Genomic DNA, 12759 nt, shown 5'->3' with positions numbered 1-12759 from the left:
CCTCACTTCTGGGAATCCTTTTTCTCTAGGAAATGGCTATCTTTAAACAGCTTTAACAAAAAGAACATGTTAAATGTGAAATTTAATATTAAGCTATCATTAAATGAATTGATAGCTTACAAAACAGTTAAAATGTAATTCTCCCTATCGGTCTCCCACAATTTATTTTCTCTCTAATCCATGAATTAAGGAAATAATAAGCTTATAGAAAGAGGGAACTGCTTACAGAAATTCTTATTAAATGATTATCAATTCTCCTAATTAGTAAACTGATAGATTCCTATAACCTGAGTCCCCAAAGTGACCCTGAAATAAAAATTCACTAAACTCTTCCAAAATAAACTTAACTGGACTTGAGAAAAAGAGGCAAAAAAAATACCACAGCATTAGCCTGAGAGATGACTAGGAAATCTGATACAACAGAGTTTATTAAGAAACCACTAACTCCAAAGAAGTAATAGTAAACAACGCATGAGGAAAGGAAGGTTTTCAAATTATTATTTTTCAATAATAGCATTTAAAAGTTGTTTAAATTCTCTACAAACTCCACTTTGATGACTTTAACAAAGTCCTTGTTACCTCCATTCCTAATCGAATATCTTCTAAAACTCCATCCACAACATGGATTCCAACATCCTCTTGGTAGAGCACCAGTCCTGCTAAGAGGTTGGCTACACAATGAATACTATTATATTTCACATTCCAGATGTTTATCATACAACAAATAACGTAGTCTTTCACTTCCTGGTCCTGCCAGGGCAACTTTCGCATCTGTCTCAAAACCTAAACGAAAAGATTTTTGTTTAAATTACTAAGATAAGCACATAGTAGTCCAATATACCCAATAATACAGATATTTTATTATGACTGTGCAGTAATAAAACTTTTCAAATGGAAAATACCTTTACAGATCCTCTATCAGTCTCTTCATGTCAGAGATGAGAAAAACAAGATTTTTCTTAATTATTGGCAAAATTTATTCACATTTTCCCTACATCTTTTCACAATGCCACAAATTTCCTCGAGTTTCTAAGTCTTCAGTAAAGCTAACACTATTTATTCATGTACTCAGGTCACTGAAAGAAATACTGAAGATTTACCAAAAATAATGTTTTCTTTCATACGTCATTTGACGTAAATAATCTCAGACACTTCTTTTTATAAATCAAAAATTTCCAATAAACAAACACAAGATCAGTTGGTTAAAAGATCACTTAGATGAGGGATATGACATGAGAACTGACATTTCACAGCATCCTGTGTAAAAGGGAGGACAATCAAAGCACTTACTTCAGAGTTGGCTGTGGGGATTAGACAAGTTAAAACATGCGATGTATGAAGGAAAGGGTCTGGCACATTATAAATACCCCCTAAATGTTAGCCATTGCTACTTCAAAAACGCTACTGGTAATGAGATAATCAGCAGAGCTCTACCTATAATCAAGTTCTTTCTATTTTTATCCAGAAAGAAAATGGATACTATTGGCAGATTGCAAAGTCTTCCTTTTATCTCCACTCTGTGCCCAAAATCCATCTTTCAAGCACTAAATTTGTTCTCTGAGCAGCTTCACTGGGAATGTTCATGTCCTCTCAATTGCATAAGCATTCTGTATTTTTCAAACTTTTAGGCAATTTTAAAACAGCTCTCAAAATCCTTATTGTTTTAAACAATTACTGTCTCTGACTCTCTGGAAGTTGGTTTCAATTTTCGAAGTTGTACTATCATTCCTTACCTTCTACCCCGTCCATGTATGATAAATACAGCTATTACCTTCATCCCTTTTATCCTCTCAATAGGTTTTCTCTGTCCAGAAGTTAATTTGCTTAATATTTTTTTCCCAAAAAGAACAAAGTTCTACACTGGATTGTTTCAACTTGTAGAGTTAACCAAGAAATGTTCTGTTCAACACATCCTACATAAAAGTGTAGTTTCTAACAAGGTATCTATGATAATTAAGATAACAGATCAGTGGTTCTTAACTTTTTCTGGAAATTGACCCCTGCTAAGAATCTGAAGAAATCTATAGATCCTCTCTCCAGAAAAAAACAGCCCTACAGATTCAAAATTATGAAATTTCAGAGGGTCATGGGCCTCCTAAAGCCCATTCAAATTTAAGATCCCCTGTACTAAAGCAAAATATTTAAAGGCAAGTTCATCAGAGAATATCAGAGACAAAGGAAGTTTTAAATATACATACAGCATCAAAGTTAAATCTAGAAGAATTATCATTTTAATTAGAGTGAGAAGTTAGCATAAAAGGAAAACAAAACATATGTCCCATATACAATGTATCATCATACGAATTTCTTCTTAGGATGACTTACATAGAATTAATCATAATGGAACCTGGGATCTAATCCTGCCTCTCCTAATTTCACTGCTGGGACTCTAACAGCTCTGCTTCAATTTCTCTAATTACAAAATGGGAAGCTCCTTACACTTTTTATCTATCTGTTGTGGGGTACTAAAGCAATTTATAAACAAACTGATCTAGGAAAACTGAAATATACATGTCCCTGACCTAAAACAATATACTGCATGGGCTAGAAGGAAAGTGCACTGCTCTTAACACTTTTATGATTAGAATGAAGGAGAATTAATTTGGTTGATTATTATATATAAGCTTAGCACTACCAGAAATCTCAAATGGACTATTACTCTATGATTTCATGAAGATTTACCTTCTCAGTGGTAACCTTGGAGAGATCCTTGTACAAAAGTTTCCGGACATATTCCTGGAGAGGAGGACGTTTCTTTTTCACTGTTTTCTCAGCTGGAGGCGGGTTGCAGTAGTAATATGCATTCTCCACCATTGTGACATATCTTGCATCGAGATGCATTGCCTGTTTCTTTCTCATCATTTGTTCCTAAAATAAAAAGTCTAAATTAGTCAAATTCTTTCATCCTAAGGTTTCTTTATTCCTAACTGAACTTCTACTCTTGGTGATAAGATTTCAGGATAAGGAAAAGGAAAAAACAATTACTAAGTATTTCTAAGAAAGTGTAAGCACATTAATTGTTATACCACTAATCATTTTTTGGGAAGAAATTAGTCCATGACTGCTTCATCTTAGGACTTGTCCAATAAAATACTCAGAAAACTTTGCTACAAATGTAACTTTACTTAAAACTCTGCCAAACTATATGAACTCTTAAGCAAAGCAAGGCTCTTATATGTGAGTGACTGAAATTAAGGACCAAGAACATAAATAAAGGGGTGACTCTGGCTGTTCCACATACAACAGTAGAGAGTACATTTATTCTCAGAGCTTGTGCCATCTAATGTTGCACCAGATACATCTGATCTCTCTCTATAGACAAGAAAACTAAAAGCCCCCAAGGTCTTCTAACTTGTCCAGAGCCCTCAGCATCAACTCAGAGGAGGTGACTACAAACACAGATCTAGTCAATCGTCATCTAGTTCAGGCTTTCTCACTCTCTGTACTATTGACATTTTGGACTAGATAAATCTTGGGGGGGATGTTGGCCGGGGGGGGACTGTTCTAGGCATTGCAGGATGTTTTGCAGCAACCTTGACCTCTACCCACTAGATGCCAGTTGAGAACCAAGGATTAGTTGAAGATCTTCAAACAGCACTAATTCTTAAAACAACATCATATTAAGCATTAAGATTACTGAATTTATTCAGTCATTCAACAAACATTTTGCTTGGCACTTACTATGTGCTAGGCACTATGCTAGGTGCTGAACTCACCAGTGAACAAGACAGACAGGTTTCTACCTTCAGGAAGTCTAACAGTTGAGTGCAGGAAGATGGAATAAACAAGTCAACAAATAAACTAATGATCTTTTAAATAATAATTGTGATTAGTGGTATGAAGGAAACTAACAAGGCACTAAGATGGAGAAAATCAGGGAGCCTATTTTAATTAGGGTGGGTTAGGGGTGGCCTCTCTGAGAAAGTGACATTTAAGCTATGATCTGAAGGATGACAAAAAGTTGTGAAGAGCCACGGGGAGTAGCAAAAGCAAGAACAGAGGCCGTGAGGAGAAAAGAGAGAATGATCTGTTACAGGAACTAGACGAAGGCAAATGTGGCGTCAACATGGAATGGCATGAGATAAGATTTAATAGGTAGCGAGGGGCTAGGTAACACCAGACTTTGCAGATCGTGGTAAGAACTTCGGGTTTTAAGCTCGCAGAGGGAAACCACTGACAAGCTTCAAGCAGGTGTCTGGACTGGGGTCGGGGCTGGTGGCACGACTGCAGTTTTGAAAAGTGGGCTGCATTTCTAAGTTCAAGTAGGGCAGGGCACATCATTTTCACTGTTCTATACTCAGCACTGGAAACAGTGCCTGACTCAGCACGTGGGAGGCATGCAATTAATGTTGAATAATACATGAACTAATGAATGAATTTTTTAAAACACATTCAATCTTTCTCATGGTCTGCTTTTCTATACATGGAAAACCATCATATACTGGGGGAAAATTTTGCTCTTTACAAGTTCAATGATGGGTATACCAAGCTTCATAACTGTTTCTCTTGTCTATGAATACTGCTAAAGCTTATAGGTTGTAGCTCAGCTCCTGACATCTATATTCTAAGTAGTGAATGCTTTCAACCAGACAAGAGAACTGTTCCATGTTGAATAGGGCTAGAGATAATGACCACACCCTGTAAGTTCTTTGGACAAAACAAATAATGCATCATTTAACTTACCACTTGTATATACATAATACAGTTTTAAATCAAGATTAGTTTCTACGTTATTTAGCCTGCTTTAGAATCATTTCCCCCAAGACACTCACCAACTAATTTTAACATTAACCAATAATTTTGAAAGCAAAGCAGTTAAAAGGTTATATGTGTTCCCAAACAAATATGGATATATTTTAGATTATTGCGTAAGTATTGATGTGCTTCAAACCAAACTCATCATCTGTTCCTCTCATATTTCCTTATCTTTGTGACTGGCACCACCATCCACTCAGATGCCCATGCCAGAATCTTGAGTCTTATCTTAGGGCACTTTCTTCTTCTTAAAATTCTTTACAGCCAGTTATTATTCTCCATTCCTCCCAATCCCTATCATTTCTTCACTCTCTTCTCCCTAGGTTTTGAAAATAGCCTTTTCACTGTTCTGCCTACCCCTGGGCTCAGCAACTGCAGTTATCTCCTCCACACTGATCTTCCTAAAAACATAAATGTGATCTTATCTATCGTATCTTTTTTTTTTTTTCTTTTTTTTTTTTTATTAATGTTATGATAGATTACAACCTTGTGAGATTTCAGTTGTACATTTTTGTTAGTCATGTTGTGGGTACACCACTTCCCCCTCCGTACCCTCCCCCCACCCCCCCTTTTCCCTGGTAACCACCGATCAGATCTCCTTCTCAATATACTAATTTCCACCTATGAGTGGAGTCATATAGAGTTTTATCTATCGTATCTTATCTGCTCGAAATCCTTCAATAGCTACTCATTGACATCAGGGAAAAGACTCTAGTTCCTCAGCATAGAATTCAGGGCTCTTTAAAATCTAGTTTGTGCCTACTTCTCTTATCTGTAGCTGCTTGACTCAACATGTTTCTCTTCTCTGCCTCTAAGACACAGCTAGTCTCTAAAATAAACAGCACTTTTCCCAGGGAACCTTTCCTGACATACCAAGACTAGATTAAGTGCCTCTTCCATCTATATCCATAATAATACCCTATGCTCACCCATATCATTATACCACACTTACCAACACGTTATTCCAATTGTTTACTTACTCATCTGGCTGACTTATTAGACTGTAAACTCCATGAAAGCAGCGACTATCTGTTTCACTTTTATATCCCAAAGGTCTGACAAAGAGGCTGCACTCAGTGAATACTATGAAGCCATTTGAGAAGATCTTTCCTAACTCACCAGTCTGGCTTAAGTACCCACTCCGTGAGTCTGCAGTATCCTCCGCATACCTCTATTAAAGCACCTGGAGCATTACTGGAATTAGCACGAGATGTAGACCACTTTGAGGATGGGAACTGTGTTTCACCTCTTTGTACTACCCCTCCTGACCAGTGTAACATCCCTGAAGATCTGAAGCACTTAATGCCTGACACCGGAGGAGCCTCCCAACTGTTAAACGATAAATAAACAAGGCTCCCATGCAGAAAGCAAGAGAATTGATGATAAAGGCTAGCTGCTTTTGCTATAAGAAGGAGAAAGATCCACCGAGCCAAGAAAACCAGCAGGCAGGAAGGACTCTGGTTTTCAGCAATGCAATGTTCATCCAGACCCCCACATTAGTAAATGTTTTCTCTAGCAAAAAATTATAAATATAGAGAATTCAATATTATAAATAAAAATAGACGTTAAAAATCAAGCTTTCCTGATTAAAAAAAAAAGCCACACGGATAAAGAGAACAGATTAGTGGTTACCAGAGGGGTACAGGGGCACATATGTATGGTGATGGATAAAAAATAGGCTATTGGTGGTAAGTACAATGCAGTCTACATAGAAACTGATATACAATAACGTACACCTGAAATTACACAGTGTTATAAACCAATATAACCCCAATAAAAGAAAAAAAAAGAACTAAGCTTTCCTGGCATCTCTATTACATTTTAAATAATTTTACAATATTAATTTAATAATATTACAATTTTAAGCAGTGTCTCATTTGACCTTACCAGCCTGAGCCAAAGAGGAGGAAGAGTTTTCTCCTTGTTACAATAAAAATTTGGAATGACTATTATATGATTAATGTCATATAAACCTAGAGGCAATTTGGACATCAATTCCATTTGGTGGTCTTCACATTAATATTTTGTTTACTAAAAATAAATTCTCATGTTTCTGTATTTTAAATATCATCAGCAGAGTATTCAGGCTCACAACCAGATTCTAAAAAACAACATATCTAGAGAAAATGACACAATCAAGACTCCGTAACATCAACACTGATGTAATGGTAGTCTATGCCCAGGGATTCCGAAACCAGAGCTCTCTTTAACAGTAACACCAACATCCCCACCCCCATCAGAACTCCCCCTGCCAAAGGCTGCAAGCATTTGCGTGGATATCATCAATAAGTACAATAACTTAATTGCTTAATAAACTTCATGGCCATTTCGGCATCCTAATTAGCTTAAGAAATAACTTCTCCTCCAAGTTAATTTTTCAAGCTTATATTTTGTTTTTTAATTTTAAAATTTAATTTTATATTTTTAAGCTTATAATTTATGTGCTTACAGCACTTTAACGATGGCTTCTTTGAAATGTACCAAGAATATCCATTAAGACAGCTCTAACATGATAGCATTAAGAGTACCTGCTCATTTGCATCATTTGTCAAAGGTTAACTAGAGGTGAATTTAATCCCCCCTTTATAATACCGCAAACTCACTGGCAGCCAAGTGAGAAAAATTCCTACAGCTCTCCAGGAATGGTAGCTCATCTCTATGGGATATTCTACATTAGGTAGAAATGTTTTTAATTATATGGCAGAGAAAGATAACAGACTCTGGTCAATATTTTTAACCTCTTATGTAAATCAAGAACTGCAAGCTCCTGATAGGATCCTCAAATCCTTACCAAAAGTACACTGGTCCTCAGGTGAGATTCTGGAGATCTAAAAAGAAATCTTCCACATGTTTCCAGTAGGGTACATGCCATTTCAATATGGTGATGGGAAAAGTCTGATAGAAGCATCTGTAATACCAATAATGATGATGAAAAACCACAAAGATAACATTTCAATCCTATCAGAGAAAGAAAACATTACACATCTTATGTGTGTAACTTTAAAAATGTCAGTGTGAAAAACTAAAGCTAGTCCACTTTAGTTTAACAAGCTAAATTGTTGGGTATCTTTTGTGATCAGCCATAAAAATTTTATTTAAAAACTTCAATATATTTAATGTCTTTCCTTTTAGATAGATAAACGGAAACTAATATCAAAACCCTTTCTACATTTATTATTAGATGCTATGTATTTAAACATGTCACACACAGTTGACATTTTCTAAATGGCTTTTTTGTTTTGGATTATATGAATTTACTTTAAAAATTCTGACTACAAAAGGCTCATTGTATGAAATTTACAAACAACACATTACCTATAACATTTTAGTATTTATTCTCCTGATCTTTTTCTAGGCATATTTTCTAAACCAAAGATGTGTTTCAGACACATCACATCATTTAATAAGTTGGTGTTCTTTTGGCTAAGTATTTTTCTATGTCTTTATTTATCCTTCTATGGCATGATTTAAAAATGATTTTAAAATCTATAGTACTATATAATATGAACTATACTAAAGTTTAATTGATTCTTATTTACTGGACATTCAAAGTGTTTACAATTTCTTGCTATTACAAATAATGGCATGACAAACATCCTTGTAGATAAAATCTGTGCACACATATATGATTATTTCCTTAAAACAAATTTATAGAAATGGAATTTCTATGTCAAAGAAATGTATATCCTTCCTATATATTTTTAATAATAGTACAAAGAAATATACCAATATGTCTCAATTGTTCATGGCATGATTCCTTTCAACTACAGCATTGAGAAAGCTTTCACAAGCCCTCTTAAAATGCTGTCCAGAGTTTCTCTAAATGTGCTTTGTAGTCTACTGAGATCTTTTAACTAGTTTTAGAAAACTTAACTCCTTGAATATTTATGACTATTAGTATTTTAAACACTCTCAGGAAATCATTTAGGAGTAAAGAAACTTGGTTAAATTTGTTTAACTCAGGATTTTCCAAACGTATTTGAATCTATGTTATCCATTTTGTGTGATATATAACTAGCAATATGCTACAGAAATTGATTTGATAACAAATTTATTATTATTTTGTTAATTCCAAATGGAGAAGAATTGTTCCATCTATACTGCATCAGCTTTACCACGTATAATTAGTTACTAACTGATTTCTAGCTTAATTCCATTTTGGATAGAAAACAACGTGAATTAATTTCAATCTTCTCTAATTTGCTGAGACTTTCTCTATGGTTGATTTTGGTAAATGATCCATGTGCATCTGAAGAGACTGTAAATTCTGATGCTGTTGGGTATAGAGTCAGTTAGATCAAGGTTGTTAATGATGTTGCTCAATTCTGTACACACATACTGATTTGTGTCTGCCTGTTCTTTCATCTATTGAAAGGCATTTCAAGTCTCTCACTATGGTTGTGGACTTGTTTATTTCTCCTTTCCTTATCGATTTTTGCTTTATATATTTTGAAGCTACATTATTGGATGCATACTGACTCAGGAAGGTAATGCCTTCCTGTTAAAATGATCTCTTCATCATTATGAACCGTCCTTCTTTATTTCTAATAATGCTTCATGCCTTCAAGTCTACTTGTCTGATAATAATGAAACCAGGTGTCTTTTGATCAGTGCTTCCATGGTATATTTCCCTCATCTTTTTACTTTAGCTTTTCTGGTCTTTAAGGGTATCTCTGTTGTAGGCAACATAGAGTGTTGTTATTTTAATCAAGTCTTATATTCTTAAGGCTTTTACTTGATTGTATTTTGTCCTTTTACACTTCATGTAATTACCATTATAGCTGCATTTGTATCCACCATCTTACTATTTGTTTTCTATTTTGCTCATATGTTTAATGTTCCTTTTTACTCCTTTCTTGTCTTCATTTTGGATTAATCTCTTAATTATTTCATTTTCTGCAGAATTTGTAACTAAAACATTAAAGTTGTCTATTAAAAAATAATTCAAATAATTCCACACTAACCTTTAAGCAATGCAGTGTATCATTTTTTGTGAACATCTTAAACTTAGTTAGTTCTCCAATAAAACGAACTGTTTTGTTCTTTGTTTCAATGTTGATCTGGTCCTTTTTTCGTACCTACAAATTAAGAGAAAAGAGACACTGATTAGATAATTAACATTTTGAAATCTTGGTGATAAAAACTGTTATTTTACTAAGACTGAATTCATAATAAATATTTTAAATAAATTTGGGTATAATTTCTTGACATATTCAAATTATTTTAAGTTAAGGCAAAATAAGCCCTGTGGAACACCAGTGCCAGGATGTGCTTTGTCACAACGTTCTATGGTGAAATAATTTTGGGAAACAATGCATTTTATCGGGCTTAAAGAGGCTCTCAAATAAACAAACATGCTTAATTTAATCCAATGTTTCTCACATTTATCTGGCAACACAACCCCCCCTTTTGAAATGTTAACATCCCATTAAATTAATATTGTAAAGAACACACTTTAGGAGATGCTGCTTCAAAAGTAATTAATGCCAAGAGTTTACTTAAGTGAAAATATCATTAAGACTCAGTTCATGTACTACAGTTACAAATTATATACTGCATTTTAAATTATAAATTCATCACAATGAAATTTCCAATATAATTACTGTTCTTTTTTTATAACCAGTCATGGTGGTATATCAAAGTTCAAATCCTTTGTGAATACAAGCCCTCTACTTAGGGACACATTTCAAGAAATAGTAAATACAACAAAATCCTATTAAACATTACAATGTGAATAGACACGTCAAGAAATATGTAATTGGATTTAACCTCAGAATTACACTTTCATCAGAAAACAAAACCCACAGTCTAGAAACCTTTTATCTGAACAACAATGACAATAATGTGGTGGTGCCCTGAAATAGTTTAGTGTTCCTTACTTTTTCAGAATACTATTCTATCTTATTTGATCCACATAACAACATTCTGGGAAAGGAACAACAGCTGTTATAACTCTGATTTAACAGTTAAAACAACAACAACAAAGTTAAAACAACAACTAGAATCCCAGTCTCCTATTACTTGAGAATTCCACTACACTAGTATGTGCTGGGATTCAAAAGAAGACCTAACTTCACCAGGAGCTGGACAAATAGTAATCAACATTTATATATATACTAAACTTCTACATACTCAGACAGCTAACACTTAAATGCAATTTATCACTTTCATTTTTGAGGACCTACTTTGTATAGCTAGCAGAGGAAGGTGTTTAGGCTTTTTAGACCTTCACGAATAATTTTTAAACAAAACTATGTTTACTCAGTTAAAAAATAGAACAAACTAGAAGCTCACTATAATCTTCAACAAAATTGTATCAATTAAAAATAAAAGCAGAAAAACTCAACTTACACAACTTTATTTTAACCACATCATTTAAGCATACAAAATAGCTTTGAGATTAGAGACAAATAGAAAACAGAACCAACTAGATTCTAGTTTATAACATTAAACAAATAATATTGAATAAACTTGACTGTTTTAGCCCTATTTAGAAAAGAGTACAGCCTTCATAAAAACCCTTTCACAAACACACGTTTGATAAGCACTGCATATGAAAAGCTCCTCTTGCTAATTTATCTTATTTTGTGAACTCCTAGGACAGATTCAGAGTGTGGATTCTGGACCAGATTTGCTGGGTTTAAATGCCAGCTCTATCACTTACTAGCTTACTTAAACTCTGTGTCTCAATTTCCTCATCTGTAAAACGGAACTAATAAAAGCAACCTACCTCATAGGGTTGCTCTGAGTCTTCACTGAATTAATACATGTAAAGCACATACATGTAAAGCACAATAGTGCCTGGAACCAGGAAGAGCTCAATAAATATTAGGCATTATTAATTTTATCCATCTTTGTATATTTCTATCACTAATACACGAACACTAAATAAATGTTTACTAAGTGAGCAAACAAATGAAAATGCTTAATGTTTATATGCATACTACAGGGACATGAAAAAGCAAAAGACCTAAAGTCAGAACATCTGAGCCCTTGTAGTCATTCTGTCCCATTTTTCGAGGTATGATGGTAGATAATCACATAAACTCCCTGCATCTGGGGGCCCACCTGGTAAAATAAGGATGATGATAATGACGGTGGTGGTGCTGCTGATGACAACTACACTTCACTTGATATTAAGCAATTAATGTACAGGACAAAAGAGTACACAACCTTTAATGTGACCCTTACGAAGTGTTTTAAACGTCATTGTAAAATGCTTCTGAGTGAGAAGAATGAAAAATTGTACATATAAATTCATCCATAAAAAACTACAGAGCAAAAAAGGTGAAAAAAAAAAACAAAAAACAAAAAAACACCAAAATATTAGCAGGTTCTGCTTTTTTTTTTTTTTAAAGATTGGTGCCTGAGCTAACAACTGTTGCCAATCTTTTTTTTTTCCTTCTGCTTTTTCTCCCCAAATCCCCCCAGTACATAGTTGTGTATTTTTAGTTGTGGGTCCCTCTAGTTGTGGCATGTGGGGCACCGCCTCAGCACGGCCTGACGAGTGGTGCCATGTCCGCACCCAGGATCCAAACCAGCTAAACCCTGGGCTGCCACAGTGGAGTGCGCAAACTTAACCACTCAGCAACGGGGCCGGCCCGCAGCGTGTGCTTCTAAGCAATGAAATTATGGGGATTTCCTTCTTTCTTTCTATTTTACATATTTTCTGTTTTCTAAATCACCTACACTACACATTTGTTTCTTTTACAATTAAAGAAATGTAGAAACAAAAAAAGTATAAGGAAGCATTTCAAAAATGATATCCTGAAGCTGAATCCTTAGGGGGAGTAGGGCTGGGAAATACATACACATGTTCTTTAAAATCTCTCTGCATGACTGGATGCACAAGCTCTTAACACCTGCTGTGGAGTCTCCTACAAGTTTAACTATTACTGGGCATTACAGCTTTCAAAACATGTAACAGTGTATTATCCACAATTATTCTTAAACAGTATTGAGGTTAAGGAGGTACAATGTAAGTAACATGTAAAAATTATAGAA

General features: G+C 34.6%; 1 protein-coding gene across 3 annotated transcripts in view; it reads right to left on the bottom strand.

Moving 5' to 3' along the window:
• The window catches only part of UPF2 (UPF2 regulator of nonsense mediated mRNA decay), a 112531-nt gene that overhangs the window by 35969 nt on the left and 63803 nt on the right, over positions 1–12759 (bottom strand). For all 3 annotated transcript variants that reach the window (XM_070601553.1, XM_070601551.1, XM_070601554.1), the window contains exons 10-13: positions 9720–9833; positions 7547–7663; positions 2683–2868; positions 580–783 (exon numbers count right to left, since the gene is read on the bottom strand). In XM_070601553.1, coding sequence (XP_070457654.1) covers positions 580–783; positions 2683–2868; positions 7547–7663; positions 9720–9833 — 621 coding nt within the window. The remainder of the gene's footprint in view (positions 1–579; positions 784–2682; positions 2869–7546; positions 7664–9719; positions 9834–12759) is intronic.

This window comes from Equus przewalskii, chromosome 30, assembly GCF_037783145.1.
Source record: "Equus przewalskii isolate Varuska chromosome 30, EquPr2, whole genome shotgun sequence".
NCBI lineage: Eukaryota > Metazoa > Chordata > Mammalia > Perissodactyla > Equidae > Equus > Equus przewalskii.
Note: the sequence above shows the minus strand (reverse complement) of the source record. Positions and strands in the feature narration are given on the sequence as shown.